Raw genomic sequence first — 18,231 nt, 5'->3', positions numbered from 1 at the left:
AAGTCAGAGCCAGCACACGTCAACTCATCGTGATCACCACCACAGCGCGGACATGTCATCTTGTTCACGCACACAGCACTTACATGCCCGATTTTCTAGCATTTACGGCACTGCAAGGGCCAAGAGATGTTTGGACGGACAGGATGTTGCACATAACCCACTTTTACATGTGTTGGTAAGGTCTCTCCCTCAGAAATGAGTTTTATGCACATCGACCGTCCAAAACGGTGTATGTCTGTGATATGGACAGTTGAGGAGATTAGCGTTGGGAGATAGTCATTGTCAATATCTGTATCGGCATCGTAGATAAGACCGGCGGTGGTGCTGCCTCCATGTACGACGAATGAGCGGACAAGTATATTTCCTAGCTCAGTTACAGCTTTCAAAGTGTCGAGGATGGTTCGTGTACTCACATCAACAGTAAGTATGTTTCTTCTGGGATTAATTCGGACCTCTCTGATTTGCCCTGGAGCCAGCCTCTCGAGATGGCAGTGAGAGTTTGTCTATTGAGGGAATTGAGGTTGCCTGTAGCAGCGACGGGGATGTAGGCGATTGTGTACGCTTGCTGTGTGGACGGCTTATTGTAGTTAAGCTCACTCACGCTTGATGTCCTACGAAGTTTTCGCTTCAGCCGATGATTTGTGACCTCGGTATATCCGCCGTCAGAATCCATGTCGTCGATGTCTGAGCAGCTCAATAACCTTGGCAGAGTCGCGTTGAGGTGGTCAGCGCAGCAGACTGACTTGCAGCTTGAAGGCCAGCCCCAACCTTGGCGGCAGAGGAGGTAGAACGTCCGTCATTGCTTTTGATATCGTGCCCGCCACAGGGGCGTCGGTAGGCAGAAATTTAACCGAGAAAATCCGAGCGAAGCAGGACTAGCAGCTGGTCAAGAACTCGTCTTCTTCTTCTTCCCCTACCTGGAAGGAGCATGATACGCATCCTAGGCATGTGGATTCAAGGAAGCAAGAAATGCAGCCACACAATCAGCTTACTCAAAAAATCGACAGAACAACTAAGCCGAATGATAACGAGGGTATCTTAAAGAAGAAGCGGAATGAGACAAGGAGACACAATCAAGCTGGTCAGAAGCCTGGTGGTCAGCAGAGTCACGTACTCGCTCCCGTTCCACAACATGACCAAGCACGAAAAAGAACAGACGGAAACGCTACTAAGGAAAGCGTATAAGACGGCGCTGCATCTGCCAAGAAACACGCCCAAAGATAAACTGTTACAGATTGGCCTAAGCAACACCTTTGAAGAACTCGCGGAAGCGCAGCTCAACGCACAGATCACCAGGCTCCAACAGACGGCCACCCGCCGCAAGCTCCTAAAAAGAATAGGGCGTAACACAGACGGAATAGAGGATCGAGCGACTAGCATCCCAGACAGCGTTCACCAGACAATGGAGGTTAGCCCCCTACCGAGAAACATGGACCCGAATCTATACGCCGCCAGAAGGCAGGCACGAGCAGATTACGTGGAACGAAACCTAGCCACACTAGAAAACACAGTGCACATAGACGTGGCCGTATACCCATGGGACCACAACACTAGAATGTTTAGAGTCGCTGGAGCAGTGGTAAACCGCACGGGAGAAACAATTAGATGCACGACCCTGAGAAACTGCACGGTAACGGAGGAGGGAAGAAGTCGCCGTAGCCCTAGCGGCGGCTGAAGGTTACCGCAGGAACAAATATCTGATAATTCTAACACACTCCAAAGCAACATGCAGGAACTACATACAAGGCAGAGTTAGTAAGGAAGCACTGAAAATCCTCCTCGAAACAGAGCCTCCTAACAAAAACATAAAACGTAGGATCTTCTGGAAACCGGCACACACCGGGATAGAGGGCAACTCAAGGGTGGACAGCCTAGTTTGCGAACTCGCGCACCGAGCAGGGCAGTGGGAAACCCCTTAACGGTGGAGCCGACGTATGCAGAAATACTTAACCACTACAGACGAAGGAGGCTTAAGTACCCCCCACCCCACAAATCACTCACAGAACACGAGGCAGTCAGCTGGCGAAGACTGCAAGCAGGCACGTTCTTCAACCTGCACACACCACACAAAATGTTAACTACCCAGTACAGGGATACATGTCCGTCGTGCGAGGCAACCCCCGCGTTATACCACATCACGTGGCAATGCAAGCGTAATTTGGCATTCCATAAGGTAAATAAACCAAGTGCGGGGCAATGGGAGGGTCTGCTCACCGCGAGCTCGCAGCCCAACGGGCAATTGTGCAGCACGCCTGCGAGGCCGCAAGACTCAGCGGTGCCCCGGAATAGGGTCGCCGACCTTGTGAAGCGGCAAGGACTCAAGACACGAAGACACCGGCCCACCGCCAATCTCTCTGAGATATAAACCAGTAAAGCTTTTCCATTCCATTCCGAGCGTGACAGAAGCCCGCGAATACAAGCATTATTGCCGCGTGACTGACCACTCGTGGCCCTTTCCATTGTGTTTGTGATGCATTTCGCTTGGGTTTGCCATCTAGCGACTGCAAACGCAAGTGTGCCTTCACCGATGCTTTATATGTCCACAAAGCTGCAATTACACGGTTAGCACAATTTCGTGCCGTGCACACATATTCCTGTCAGAAATAGGCGACCACGGCTGTCGCGATGCACGCAAACTGAGTTCGCAAATGCGTCGTGACACAATGCCCAGAGACCACCGGCCGCCCACAGTGGTCCAGCTGTGTGCCGTTATGAGTCGGATGTTTATGCAGCAGTTTATCAGGGCGATAAAATGACTCATGATCCCTGATCATAAGCCCCGGGGTTCATGAGACCGGATCATGATCCGGTCTCATGAACCTTGGATCATGAGACCGAAATAATCAGAAGAATAAGAATGGGCTGGGGTACGTTTGGCAGGCATTCTCAGATCATGAACAGCAGGTTGCCATTATCCCTCAAGAGAAAAGTTTATAACAGCTGTGTCTTACCAGTACTCACCTACGGGGCAGAAACCTGGAGGCTTACGAAAAGGGTTCTACTCAAATTGAGGACGACGCAACGAGCTATGGAAAGAAGAATGATAGGTGGAACGTTAAGGGATAAGAAAAGAGCAGATTGGGTGAGGGAACAAACGCGAAATAATGACATCTTAGTTGAAATCAAGAAAAAGAAATGGGCATGGGCAGGACATGTAATGAGGAGGGAAGATAACCGATGGTCATTAAGGGTTACGGACTGGATCCCAAGGGAAGGGAAGCGTAGCAAGGGGCGGCAGAAAGTTAGGTGGGCGGATGAGATTAAGAAGTTTGCAGGCACGGCATGGCCACAATTATACATGACCGGGGTTGTTGGAGAAGTATGGGAGAGGCCTTTGCCCTGCAGTGGGCGTAACCGGGCTGATGATGATGGTGATGATGATGGTGATGATGATGATGATGATGACTAACCTTACCTCGTATAGCTTTCCAATAATTTGCAATCGCAATGAATGCTTCGCCTGTCGGGCGAAACTGCGACTTTTGTGCATAGGCACGAATGTGTTAGAACATCTATTTTTCGACTTCTATAAGCGCACCTTCAGCAATCTGTTGTGATCTAGCCGACCTCAGCTTCTTCACCACGCAGGGCGTCCGCGCCAACAGGTATTTGGTGTGTTGTGACACCACGTATCCGATCACACGAGGGTTGGACCCTCCCGCGTGTAGCCGTGCGCGGCTTAGCCGTCTCCGGGGAAAATGGGATCCTCGGGGTTGAGCCAATGCCGGGTGTTCGGAACATTAAGGACCCCTAGAGGAGGCAACTCACCTGTTTGGCCTCTGCTTCACGTAGATGGCACCCCAAGACTGACCCACTGGGGGACATCGGCAGTCTCCTTTTTCCTTCTCTCTCTCCTCAAATCTTCGTCTTTCTCTCTCACTTTCCGGCGTCTCCTGGCTTCTTCTCTCTTCCATTTACTTCCTTCCTCCTTGGCGGCAAGGGATAAGAGGAAGCTTTAGCTCGGGCCGAACTCCGACGCGGCCTATTCAGATACACATAAAACACAAAAACATTTTTCTGAGATAACCCCTGGACAGATTTTAATGAAATTTCTTGCATTTGAGAGAGAAAGTTAAATTCTAGCGACTGTTGGAAGCGATATTTCGATTTAGGGCTTGCATATTGTTAAAAAGATTTTCAAATATGCGACAGTTTGAAAAAAAATGTAGAAGCACGAAGTTTACAAATTCATATCTCTGCCTCAAGAAAGATATCGCGCTTCTGTAAACGGCATCCATTACAACATTCAAAGCGGACAATTTTGATATGTCAGTTTACGTCCTAACTTAATTTGTTACGTTGTTTACATGGGTTCTGCAAAAGTTGTATTTCCCTATTACCAAATTTATTTTATATTCATGTATACCATATGAATTTTGTTCGCTTTAGATGTACTATTACATGCAATTAACAGAATTGTGTTATCATTTTTACTTTTTCAGTTACAGAGTTGTTAACTTGATAGTACCGTTTGTTGCAAATTTTTGATCTTGTAAATTTTTAATAAAAAATTCACGACCTAACTGAAACGTTCGAAACCAATTGTCACTGGATTTTAAGCTTTTCTTTTAAATTCAACAAACCTTGTCAAATTTGGTGCAGTGGTTGCCGAGAAAAACGAATTCTCCTTTTACATATATTTACATAGGAGCACCCGAGCTAAAGCTTCATCTTAACCCTGTGTGACTGTCCTACGTTGGGTACACCATGCGCACCGTGTACGCAAGCTTTGCCGCAGCCCCTCGTTGGGCTCCGTGGTGGGCGGTTGGCACTCTGGCCGAGCAAACAGATTTTCTTATGGCAGCGCAAGCTTCTGTTGTCTATCATTGGCATCTGAAAGGATGCCGCACCGAAGCACCGCTCCAGTTCTTTCGTAGCAAAGTCCCAACATTTCCCAAGTACTATGTAGCCCACAGTGCAAACAACATACGAGTAAGAAAGCTCTCTCCATTCCTGGTGGCCAAGAATCTGAAAGACATAACGCGACCGACATACAAAGCCTCAAAAATGTCTAGCGGGGACCTCCTCCTAGAACTAAATTACAAATATTGAGCGGAAAAGCTTTCTGAACATATACCAGTTTTGGCGGCGCGACCGTAGCAATTTCACCACGCGGAATCCCAAATAAAAGCCGGGGTGTGATATCAGAGGAAGAATTTATTGGCCTGAGTGATGAGGGCTTCCTTGAGGATTTCTAGGAACAAAATGTGACAAAAGTACAAAGAATTGTCATCCGCATAAATGACCAAGAAATTCAGACAAAACATGTCATACTTACCTTTGGAACAAGCGTAATGCCTACCTTTCTCAGTGCAGGGGACGCAAAAGTAAACGTCAGACCATATATCCCGAACCCAAAACGGTCCTTCAAGTGCCAAAGGTTCGGACATGCTTCACATGCATGCCGAGGCCAAACAACCTGTGCTAAATGCAGCTCCAATGATCATCAACCGGAAAACTACACTTCTTCCCCACATTGCATTAAGGTAAAGGAGACCATCCAGCTTACTCAAGATCTTGCCCTTGCAAGAAAAAGAAAAAAAGAAGTAATTGCAGTAACCGTGAAAGAAGAAATCTCGTTCTTTGAAGCCAGAACGCGACTATCGTACCTTCCGCTAAGAAGTTATACCGATGTAACGCAGGTAACGGGCAGCGTCACAGCGGTCTCAGGAGTCCTCCGAGCTCACGCGCAGTGGTGCCGCAGTGACCACTCCAGCCGCCGCGGTGGAAGCAGTAAGTGCTGCTCCATCCTTTTGAAAGGGCCTGCAGACACCAGTTTCGCAGGGCCTTAAAATCAAAGGAACCACAAGGCGCGCGACAAGTGTTTCGACGCCCAACTCTCGGTCCTCCAGCGCTTCAGAAAGAGCGCTGGAGGTCGAACCAGGAGCCCCGGTGTCATTGACGCTGAAGGACAAGCACTTCATCCAGTGAGGAAAGAGGGACAAGGTCCCAATTACCACCTATAATATGAAAGTGATAACTTAGAGGTTATTAGCCTTCTTTAAATCTTCCACCTAACATCTTATCTATTATTTTAGTAATTTCATTTTTTGAACTTTCGGTTTCATAGTGGCTTTTATTATCCACTGGAATTGTAGAGGTCTCTTACACAATTGGGTGACATCGAAAACATGTCAATTAACTTCTCTTCTGTGTCCGAGTTCTTACAAGAAAATACACTTGACGAAAAACACAAGAGCATTTTAAAAGGTTTCACGGTTGTACGGCACGACCGTACTCAGGCGAACCGGCTTTCGGGTCTTTTAGCCATTGTTCTGCAGGGTGCTATTGCAGCTAGAGAAGTTCCCATTAACAGTCACATAGAAGCGGTTGTTGTCACCGTTTTAGCTCCCAAAACCATCACCATTTATTCAATATACATTCCGCCGCATTCACATTTTACTGTAAGAGATCTAGAGTTAATTTTCAACCAGCTACCTGAACCTTTTTTAATAGGGCGTGATTTTAACGCAGATGCCACGTTAGGGAGTAGTAAAGCAACTGGCACAAGGGATCAAATTCTTGAATATTTTAGCCTAACAAACGATATATGCCTTTTAAGCACCGGTGAGGCAACCTACTGCTTCTCAAGCACAACAGGTATGAGCTGTATGGATTTGGCACTGTGTTCTCCGTCTCTCTTTGGCGATTTTCAATAGACTGTTATTGACAACCCCTATGGCAGTGACCATATTCCTGCTATCATTTAAAAACATCTCCTTCTCCTACCATACCATTAGGATCACCCCGTTGGAAATTCCATCTAACAGACTGGCTTCGTTTTACTGAAAAGGCCACTCTGGATAACATATCAGCTGATTTAACCATAGACGAAATGAATGTTAAGATTACCGACTGTTTACTTGCTGCAGCAGAAGAGACAATCCCACAATTCTCTAACTTCCTAAGAAAAAGCCTAAAACGCTGTGGACGAAGGACTGTAAACAAACCAAAAGCTAAAAAACATATTTTGGGGTATCATTCGCCGATACGCTACACAAAATAATCTACTCTCTTTCAAAAAAGCCATAACCAAAGCCAGGTACACACACAGACAAGCAGAAAGACAGCCCTGGAAAAATTGTCTCGTCAATAAATAGCTCGATAACTTCCAAAAGGATGTGGGACCAGGTTCGTAAGTTTCGAGGCGACTGCGCACCTCAAATGATACCCATACTCTCACCCCCAGGCACACCAACAAATTTTGTAGAACGCGCAGACATATTGGGGCCGCGTTTTCATGACAATTGAATCTCACAAAGCTCTTCTGGTACATTTCTAAAATATAAGCAATCAGCAGAAAAAGTAAAGCTTCCGACCACAGGAAGTTCAAAGAGATCGTATAATGCCCCTTTAACACTGCCGGAAATCAATAGAGTGCTCACTACTGACAAAAAACCAGCACCTGGTCCGGAAAGAGTACGCATTACGCAATACACGCTCATCTATCTCCTAACGCAGTTGAAACCTTGCTTCGTTTTTTATATAATCTGCGAGACGGGAAAAAATGCCCAATGAGTGGAAGAAAGCCCGCACAATCCCTTTCTTGAAAGCTGGAAAACCTCCCACAACAGCAACCAGCTAGAGACCTATAGCACTCGCAAGTTGTCTTGCAAAGTCTTATGAAGCCATCATAAACATAAGATTGGCAAACGTCCTTGAAACCGAGAACTTGCTGCATAACAATCAGTGTGGGTACAACAAAGGTTGCTCTCCAACGGTTCACCTAGTCCAGCTAGAACACAAGATACGCGTGGCCTTTCTACATAAGCAATATTATCTCACTGTTTTCTTTGATCTAAAGAAGGCGTACGACAAGCCGATTCCATGTCGCACCAAACATTGCAAGCGTGTTTAAGAACGGTGCTGTCACGTGCATACATTTCAGGAAAATGGTGCGCCAGAAGAATGCGTATTAAGCACAACATTGCGTGTAGTGAAAATGAACTCGCTCAATAATGTAACTCCATCCTCTATAATGCATTCATTATATGTGGATGATCTATAAATTGCATGTCGTGCATCGAACTTAGCGAAATTCAAATCACATTAAACAAACTAACGCAGCGGGCATCTGAAAACAATTTTCGCTTCTCAAGTGCAAAAGATATTAGGATTGTCTTTGCACAAAAAAGGCAAACAACCAGATCGCATCTTTAAGCTACAGGAAACCACCCTACCGGTAAAACAAGAGCACACGTTTCTGGCTGTTCTGTTTAATAAAACGTTGATTTTTCTCGCGCACATAAATAACCTTAAAATTAGAGCGAACAATGTACTTGACATCCTCAAAGTTCGGTCCCAGAAGCGCTGGGGCACTCACCGTAAATGCCTGCTACGCACCGTACTTCGGTGTGTAGCATATTAAACTGTAGTAGCATCTATATGGTTCAGGCAGACAGTCTTACATCCGACGACTTGATCCAATTCATAACCTTGGACTACGACTGGCAAGTGGTGCTTACAGAACATCGCCTCTCCACAGTTTATACGTTGACTCTAATGAACCTCCTTTACAGCAGCGCAAAGTGCTACTAACTTTTTCTTGTGTACTCAAAATTCACTCCTTACCACACACACAAATTCACATATGCTTCAACATTGTCACATAGTGCAACTCATGCTTACACTGTACAAATAAACGGAACACGATTAAGCCGCTTGTCCTGCGGTATAAGGAATATATTCGGGATTATGACATTCCTTGCAAAGCCCTGCGGGTTGCCAGAAAGCCACAGCCTTTGCCCCTGTGGTACGGTTTCGCACCGGTATGTGACTGGACATTGATACATTAAAGAAGAAAAACACCCCAGATGAACCCATTAGACAAGTATGACGGGCTCTTTGGGACAAATATCAAAATTACACAAAATTTTGCACTCATGGCTCTAAAACAAAAAAGACACGTGGGTGTAGGGGCCATAATGAAAAAATTGGGAAACAGATATTCGATTATTACAACATGCCTCTGTCTACATAGCCGAAGTCTACGCAATATGGACTGTAGTTAAAACGATCATCATTGACAAGCACGAAAATACACTGATATACACTGATTCATTAGGCACACTGAAGGCTCTCCACGGGAAATCCAAATGTAAACCCCTATTTGGGTATATTTTAAACATGGTAACATTAAACAAATACGGCAGATCAATTAGGTTTTGCTGGGTACCATGCCATGTTGGTATACTTGTGCCAAAATGTGCATGTACCCGCTTGTGCCATATACTTACTTTTTTAACTTTTTAGAGACTACTGGCTATTTACACCAACTATAATGCACGGCAGGTTTACCTGCTTTAACGCTGTGTTGCGTTGCAGACTTGTGACTGGCGCAGCATGGCCAGAGTAGCATTTCCGCCATTAAACCCCAACTAACTAATATGCTGTCACCAAGGCGGTTATAAGAGGTAATGTTATGTCGACTTCAAATTGGACACACGTATCTAACACACAATTTTCTACTTCGAAAAAAAACCCACCAACTTGGGAGAAATGTCACCAATCGCTTATAGTAAACCGCATCATTCTGTCATGTCCACATAGTGAAACACAGAGGTAGAAGCATCTGAAGAATTTGTATCACTTGCATATTACTTTAAACCCTGCCTTAATATTGGGCGACGCCCGCAGGGGCGTCTGCGTCAGCAGGCGTTTGGTGTGTTGCGACACCACGTACCCGAGCACACGAGGGTTGGACCCTCCCGCGTGTAGCCGTGCGCGGCTTAGCCGTGTCTGGGGAAAAGGGGATCCTGGGGGTTGAGCCGATGCTGGGTGTTCGGACCTTTAAGGCCCCCCGGCGGAGGCAACACACCTCTTCGGCCTCGGCTTCACATAGACGGCACCTCCAGACTGACCCACCTGGAGGACATCGGCAGTCGCCTTTTCCTGTCTCTCCCTCCTCGAATCTTCGTCTTTATCTCTCACTTTTTTACCTTTCCTGTCTCCTTCTCTCTTCTTTTTACTTCTTTTCTCCTGGCGGCAAGGGTTAACCCTGTGTGGCTATCCAACCTTGGGTACACCATATTCGGTTATAGTGACGGCGTACGACTGGCGTCGTGCAGACTTGCATGCAAGCTCTGCTGCGTCCCCTTGTTGGGCTCCTTGGTGGGCGGTCAGCGCTGTTGCCGAATGTATACATTTTTCCATGGAAACTTCTTTCCCTTCCCTTGCTGATCGCCCTCAGAAACGAGGGCGCACCGAAGATGTCTTCAAGTTTTTTGGACGCCAAACCCAGAATTTTCCCCGCTTCCACGTTATTCATTCCGAAAAGCGAACCAAAACAGTGCGAAACATTTCTCCATTCCTTGTTTCAAAGTCCCTCAATGATGTTTTTGGTCCAGGATACAAGGTGTCGAGGATGGTAAGCGGCGACCTCCTCTTGGAGCTCCGCGATGTGAAACAATATGAGAAACTACCGTAACTAGTGTCATTTGGGGAGACCCCCATAACAGTAAGCCCTCACCGTACAATGAACACCACCCGTGGTGTTGTGTCAGATGATGATTTGCTTGAGCTGACTGAAGCGGAACTCCTGGAGGGCTTCAGCGAACAAAATGTGATCAACGTCAGAAGAATTAAGATGAGGCGGGATGGTAAAGAGATTCAGACAAAGCACCTAATAATTACTTTTGGATCAAGTATCTTGCCCGAGTCAATCGAGGCCGGGTACATCAAGCTCCGCGTTAGGCCGTACGTGCCAAACCCACTGCGTTGTTTCAAATGCCAACGCTTCGGTCACAGCTCGCAGAGCTGCCGAGGCCGCCAAACTTGTGCTAAATGTAGTGCCCAAGAACACACCTCTGAAACATGCGAAAACGCTCCACACTGCGTGAACTGTGATGGCGAGCACGCCGCGTATTCGCGGTCGTGCCCGTCTTGGAAAAAAGAAAAAGAAATAGTTACAATCAAGGTTAAAGAAAACATATCTTTCAAAGAGGCACGCAGGCGGGTTGCATACCTACCTAAGGCTAGCTTTGCCGAAGTGGCGCGTCAGGGGGCAGCGTCACAACGGCCTCCGGCGGCTGTCCGACCCACAAGCCGTGAGTCGGCAGCAACGCCATCTGCCCCCGCGGCGGTTGCAGCTAGCGCTGCTCCGTCAACACAGCAGACGGGGCCACCGACCCCGAAGGTGGGCGCAGCCGAGGCTGCCCCAACCTCCCCGGCCCCTTCCAGCGCTGGCAACGGCCGGCGCAGCCAAATCCCCCAGGGAGCCCCATCGACCTCCGGGCTGGTGGGCGCAGGGGTCTTGCCCTCCAAGGCGGGACCCTCGCTGGTAATTTCCCGCTCGCAAGAGCACGTGTCCGGCGCCTCACAGGAGGCAATGGACACTACACCTATCCCCAAGGCGCACCAAGCGCCTAAGGAGCGGCGAGGCTCACTCGAACGCTCCAGAAAGGGCAGAACCCCTGTTACAGGGCCTCGAAAGAGCTCTGTAACCTAAGGCATCACCTGTTTCCATACACACAGCACTTTTAACCTTCAATATGGATACACAAATTATTCAATGGAACGTTAGAGGTCTTCTTAGGAACCTTGATGACGTGCAAGAGCTTATCCAAAAACACAATCCAAAAGTGCTGTGTCTACAGGAAACACATTTAAAACCACAACACACTAACTTTCTCCGACCTTATGTTAAGTTCCGCAAAGACCGCGATGATGCTGTCGTATCATCAGGCGGTGTTGCCATTTTGGTTCATAAAAGTATTTCCTGTCAGCGTTTACAGCTACAAACGCCCCTTGAAGCAGTGGCGGTTCGAGCTGTTCTTTTAAATAAACTCGTCACCATTTGCTCGCTTTATGTACCCCCACACTACAAATTAAACAAACATGAATTTCAGTCATTTATAGACGAATTGCCAGAACCTTATGTTGTTCTTGGCGATTTCAATGCGCACAGCTCTCTATGGGGCGACTCTCGTGTAGATGCGCGAGGTCGTCTTATTGAACAGTTCCTTTTTTCTTCTGGTGCGTGCCTTCTGAATAAGAAGAATCCCACATATTACTCTCTTGCAAACAACACCTTTTCTTCAATTGATCTGAGCATAGTTTCCCCGTCCATACTGCCAGAACTCGAATGGGAAGTTACGAATAATCCTTACGGAAGCGACCATTTCCCCATACTATTAACAACACTTAAAGAAGACGAATATCCACCACAGGCTCCTAGGTGGAAGATTGAGACAGCAGACTGGGAGAAATTCCGAAACTTAACTAGTATATCATGAGATGACATGTCCTCGTTAGGAATTGATGCAGCTGTGGAGTATGTTACAGCGTTCATAATAGATGCCGCATCTAAATGCATATCTGAAGGAAGTGGTTTGGCATGCAGACGGCGTGTCCCGTGGTGAAACAACGAATGTAGGATTGCTCGTAAGAAACAGAACAAAGCGTGGGGGTTGCTACGCGCCTCCCCCACTGCAGAGAACCTTATCAACTTTAAGAAAGTAAAATCTCAAGGCAGGAGAACCCGCAGGCAGGCCAGAAGAGAAAGTTGGCAGAACTTTTTATCAAGTATTAACTCGTTTACAGATGAGGCGAAAGTCTGGAACCGCGTAAATAGAATTAGAGGGCGACAAACATACTCACTCCCTCTGGTAAACACACAGGGTGATATGCTGCAAGACCAGGCAGACTCACTTGGGGAGCACTTTCAGAGCGTGTCAAGTTCAACAAATTATTCAGAATCCTTCCTCAAATACAAACAAATAGAAGAATGTAAGCCACTAATAGGAAAATGTCGAAAGAATGAACCATACAACTGTCCATTTAGTATTGCCGAGTTCAGAGCTGCCTTGAGATCATGCAAGAGCTCCGCACCGGGTTCTGACAAAATCATGTATGAAATGATCAAAAACCTACACAATGACACCCAAGTTACACTACTCACAATTTTTGACACTATTTGGGCTGCAGGATACTTTCCGGCTGCATGGAAAGAAGCAATTGTGGTCCCTGTATTGAAGCAGGGGAAAGACCCATCCATGGCGGCAAGCTATCGTCCGATAGCTCTTACAAGCTGCCTGTGTAAGCTTTTTGAAAAAATGATAAATCGGCGACTCATTCGTTTTCTTGAACAAAACAAAATGCTTGATCCCTATCAGTGTGGCTTCCGACAAGGGCGCTGCACAACCGACCATCTTGTACGTATTGAAGGACATATTCGTGACGCGTTTGTACATAAACAGTTTTTCTTATCGATATTCCTCGATATGGAGAAGGCGTACGATACGAGCTGGCGCTACGGAATCTTGAGAGATTTGTCAGAAATGGGCATTCATGGAAATATGCTAAACGTAATAAAAAGTTACTTGTCCAATCGTACCTTCCGCGTGAAAGTAGGCAATGTGCTGTCACGTCCTTTTATACAAGAAACCGGTGTACCCCAGGGTGGCGTGCTCAGTTGCACACTCTTTATTGTTAAGATGACAACACTTCGTGCTTCCTTACCACCGGCCATTTTATATTCTGTCTATGTGGACGACATTCAAATAAGCTTCAAATCCTGTAACCTCGCAGTATGCGAGAGACAGGTACAGCATGGTTTGAACAAGGTGTCAGGGTGGGCAGAGAAAAATGGTTTTAAAATCAATCCTCAAAAGAGTTCTTGCGTGCTGTTTACAAGGAAGAGAGGCCTGGTTCCGGATCCTTGCTTGGAAATGTGTGGACAACAGATACCTGTTAACAAAGAGCACAAATTTCTAGGTGTTATACTCGACAACGGACTCACTTTCGTCCCACACATTAAACATCTTAAAGAAAAGTGTCTAAAAACAATGAACATAATGAAACTTCTATCCCAGACGACGTGGGGTAGTGACAGGAAGTGCCTATTGAATCTCTATAAGAGCCTCATCCGGTCACGATTAGATTATGGTGCCGTGGTATATAACTCTGCCGCCCCGAGCGCGCTAAAGATGCTAGACCCTGTTCACCATCTGGGTATCCGTTTAGCCACAGGAGCTTTCAGAACGAGTCCCGTAGAAAGTTTATATGCAGCATCGAATGAGTGGTCACTTCATATCCAGAGAACATACATCAGCCAAACATATTTTTTGAAAGTCCATTCTAATCCTGAACATCCCTGTTTTAACACCGTTAATGATATGACATATGCTACACTGTTTCGTAATCGTCCTTCCGTAAGACAGCCTTTCTCGCTGCGTGTGAGGGAGCTTAGTCATGAAATGCATGTTCCACTCCTCGAACTTCGCCTAATGAATCCAGCCAAGCTGCTACCTCCTTGGGAGTGGCAGGATACAATGCGATACATCTTTCATGCAAGTCACAAAACACGCTTCAGAGATTGAAATACAAATGCATTTCCGGGAACTCCAATACAAACACTCCTGCGCGGAGTTCTACACAGACGCATCGAAGTCACGCGAGGGGGTGTCCTATGCAGCCGTCGGGCCATCCTTCTCGGAATCCGATGTGCTGCATCCGGAAATAAGCATCTTTACGGCTGAGGCCTACGCACTGCTGTCGGCTGTAAAGTATATAAAGAAATCAAAACTCGAGAAATCAGTTATATATACGGACTCCCTAAGTGCTGTGAAGGCCCTAATGTCATTTTCTAAGCACAAAAACCCAGTCATCAACGAACTCTATTCCGTCCTATGTAAAACGTATATATGTAACCAGCATGTCATCATATGCTGGGTGCCCGGTCATAGGGGCATCGAAGGCAATGTTCTGGCGGACCAGATGGCCACATCAATTGCATCGTATTCTGTAAATCCTACCGCAGCAGTCCCTGTCACAGATCTGAGGCCCTACTTGCGCAGAAAACTGCGGAACTACTGGCAACGCTCGTGGGACATGGAAACAAATAATAAACTGCATGTAATAAAGCCACAATTAGCTTTCTGGCCTCCTGTAACAAAATCCCGCCGGACAGATGTCCTATTCTGCCGTCTAAGAATAAGACACACTTTTGGCACACATAACTTCTTACTCACGGGAAACAAGCCTCCAACCTGTGGTAGATGCGGGGAGAGGCTGACCTTCCTCCACGTCCTACTGGAGTGTCGGGAAGCCGAACCCGAAAGAAAAAAACATATTCTCTTAGCATACAGGCACCACATCCCCTTTCATCCTGTTATGTTACTTGGTGCAGAACCACTCTTTGACACCAACGCCATCTTAGCTTTTTTGAAAGATGTTGTGTTGCATGTTATTAGCCCCACACGTTCGTAGCGCTTCCTCTCTTCAGAGGATGCCGCTACGATAATTATTTTGAATAGCACATACCTCTAGGCCCTTGTGGTTCAAGGGCACTGGCGAGGCAGTAGTGCTGTAAGCAATTTAACGTCTCGAATATTTTAAACAATGCATCATTCTTTTACGACGGATTTTAATCTTCACAGTCTTCGTCATTAGTCATTGCCATAATTTTATAGCACGTAGATTTTACGCACTTTACAGCGACTATTTTTAGGCCACTTTACAGCCAAGTCACATCTTCCATACTACATCGTTAACATCACCATTTGTCATGGCGCTCTTTGGCCAAATCTGGCCCTTGCGCCACAAAACACTACACATCATCAATATTGGGCGATGATCCTTTACTGCCATTCTCTAACTTGTTCGAGTTTTATATTAAACTGGGCATTTGCATCGACTTTAAGCTAATGCAGCCTTAACGTTGGTCCTTTTACTGTCCTGTAATTGGCGCAGCATGGCCTTAGTCGCTTTGGCGCCATTAAACTCGAATTAACTAACAAACATCTACGAATATAAACGGCTCCCAATTGGGTGGAAAACGTCAGGGGCGTGGCTGAGCGGTAAGCTACTACAGCTTACTGCTCAGGTGAGCAAAGTATGGAGAGAAAGAAAATTTCCCGAGGCCTGGAATATGGTGGAGGTTTGTCTAATACCCAAGCCAGGCAAGCCACGAACCACCATTTACGACCAATCTCCTTTGCTTCGTGCGCAGGAAAGCTACTAGAGTACATTGTTCTCAAAAGGCTACAACAATTCTTGAAATCGGGAAACTTCCAACAACGATGACAGGAACCCGTCGACTCCTCTCAAAAGATCTTACTTCAGCTGAAGAGGAGGTGATTGGGTCAGCGACACGCAATACCCCCACCGCTATTGTCACCTTAGATCTTAAAGGGGCGTTCGATAACGCCAAGCATACAGCAAACTTACCAGGCTAAACATCTGTGGCTATGTGGCCAGCATGTAATTACTATCTAAGAGATTTCCTCTCACACAGAAAGACATTCGTAAAGGTCGACGACCAAATATCAAACATCTTCCTCCTGGGTGCGTGTGGGATACCGCTGGGAGCCGTGCTATCCCTTCTCTTCAACATCAATTTAATAGGCCTTCCGTCGCTCCTCAATGACATCCCGGAAATCCGTCATGGCCCATATGACGACGACGCTATCATGTGGTCGTCCACAGGGTCAATCGGGACAATTGAGAGCCGCTTACAAAAAGCGGCAGACATGGTGAGCGACTAAGCTGTGATGCGGCCTCAGCTGCACAGCCCAAAAGTCGGAGCTACTCCTGCTCTCACCACGAATCAAGCACGCACCCCATTTCCGCCATATGAACATACAACTGGAGCGATACACCATCGTTCCATCTAAGAGCGTAAAGATACTGGGGATAATTTTCCTGGGGGATCCCACCAACACAATATTAGTCAACATGCTTAAAAATACAGCTGCCGAAGGAACCCACATCATCTGGAGAATAAGGACCAAGGCAGAGTCATAGGGGAGGCGGGAACACTTCGGCTTGCCCAAGCCTTCGTCGTGTCTCGAATAACTTATGCTATTCCATATGCTCTACTCAACGCTACCAAAATAAAAAAAAATTAACAGAATGATAACAAAGGCAGTTAGCCGCTGATGGACCTGCCGATCAGTAGGCCTACAGAACACCTGCTACGACTAGGAATGCACAAATGGCCGAAGCTGATTGAGGCATATTTATCCAGCCAGTGAACAAGACTGGTGATTAGGGAAGATGGGAGGTTTATCTTCTCACGCCTTGGGCTTTCTGCCCCGCTCAGCCATCCGGCGCTTCAGACTGTGAGCTTGCCCCATGCCACCCGTTGCAGCATCACTGAACTTCCCCTACCTCGCAACATGTCCTCTCTGCAGCACCCACAGCGAAGGGAGACTCGCGCCGGCGCCATACACAATCAAGACGGGAGTCATCCCTCTACAGCCAACACGTATGCGGGGTCTTTCCCTAGGCGTGCAGGCACAACAGCCATGATAATCGGCAACAAGGAACACCGGAGCAGCATTTTACTCTTCCGACACAATCCCTTCCCAACCGAAGAAGCAGCCATTGCCCTCGCGCTTTCCCAAACAGAGGTTGATGTCACAGACCGACTCTCAACAGGCATGTCGCCTTCTTCGCTAGCGGCAAAATTTATGTCGATGTGCTCAAAAGTATCAATGAAAAGCCGCCAACAAGATCAGGCGCCAGCTCATCATGGCATTCCTGGCAACGAGGCGGAAAACCACGTGGCTCGAGATTTGACCCACCCATCCGAAGCCAAAGAATCCTAAACCCCGCATATGTACTGTCTAGCATCGTAACAAGACATTACATAACACTACACACTAACCCGCAAACGTACGCACCCCCATGAATTCGCTACGTAGAGAGCAGGAGCGATTCCTCAGTGCTCTAGAAGTTGATACATTCCCCCACCAAATCAGAAGTCGCCTGATAGCTCGTATACTATTCTCTCCGCAATGCCGTTTCTGCGCTAAACCCGGGTCCCTCAGGCACATAGTAGGTTATTTCAGGCAGGCACCATTACATACTACAAACTTTTATAAAACCAACGAGCTTTCGGAGAGAGCCTCGGCCAGCTCCGACCTCGAGAATCAGAAACGTCTGATTGCGAGGGCCGAGTACATGGCCCAAGCTCCAGGCATTCTGGAATGAGGACGCCTCTTCAAAGCTTTACTTAGGTAATGAGCATGTTTATTCTCTATCTCTACAGAAAATGACGAACTCTGTGCTCAAAAAATTTGTTGTCTCATTTTGTAGTCTGTGTCGAGGGAATAGTCTTCTATACAACAACACGAGATGACCACATTAGCTATCTATCAATGGTTCTAGGTGCATTGAACCGTACACACCTTCAGATCAATCTCACGAAGAGTGAGTGAGTATCAAAGAAGAAAGTGTTCATTGTATTAGGAGCCTTGCTAAGCCCTTTAACCTGCACTCTCTACGAGT

General features: G+C 46.8%; 1 protein-coding gene across 1 annotated transcript in view; it reads right to left on the bottom strand.

Annotated features, from left to right (window-relative positions):
• LOC142563685 (male-specific histamine-binding salivary protein-like) overlaps positions 1–18,231 on the bottom strand; it is a 134,300-nt gene that overhangs the window by 102,665 nt on the left and 13,404 nt on the right. Inside the window, exons 3-6 of the mRNA XM_075674281.1 lie at positions 14,970–15,030; positions 13,631–13,686; positions 5,610–5,763; positions 3,769–3,982 (exon numbers count right to left, since the gene is read on the bottom strand). Of these exons, the coding sequence (XP_075530396.1) occupies positions 3,769–3,825 (57 nt within the window). The 5' untranslated portion in view covers positions 3,826–3,982; positions 5,610–5,763; positions 13,631–13,686; positions 14,970–15,030. The remainder of the gene's footprint in view (positions 1–3,768; positions 3,983–5,609; positions 5,764–13,630; positions 13,687–14,969; positions 15,031–18,231) is intronic.

The sequence above is a fragment of the Dermacentor variabilis genome, chromosome 11, assembly GCF_050947875.1.
Source record: "Dermacentor variabilis isolate Ectoservices chromosome 11, ASM5094787v1, whole genome shotgun sequence".
Classification (NCBI taxonomy): Eukaryota; Metazoa; Arthropoda; class Arachnida; order Ixodida; family Ixodidae; genus Dermacentor; species Dermacentor variabilis.
Note: the sequence above shows the minus strand (reverse complement) of the source record. Positions and strands in the feature narration are given on the sequence as shown.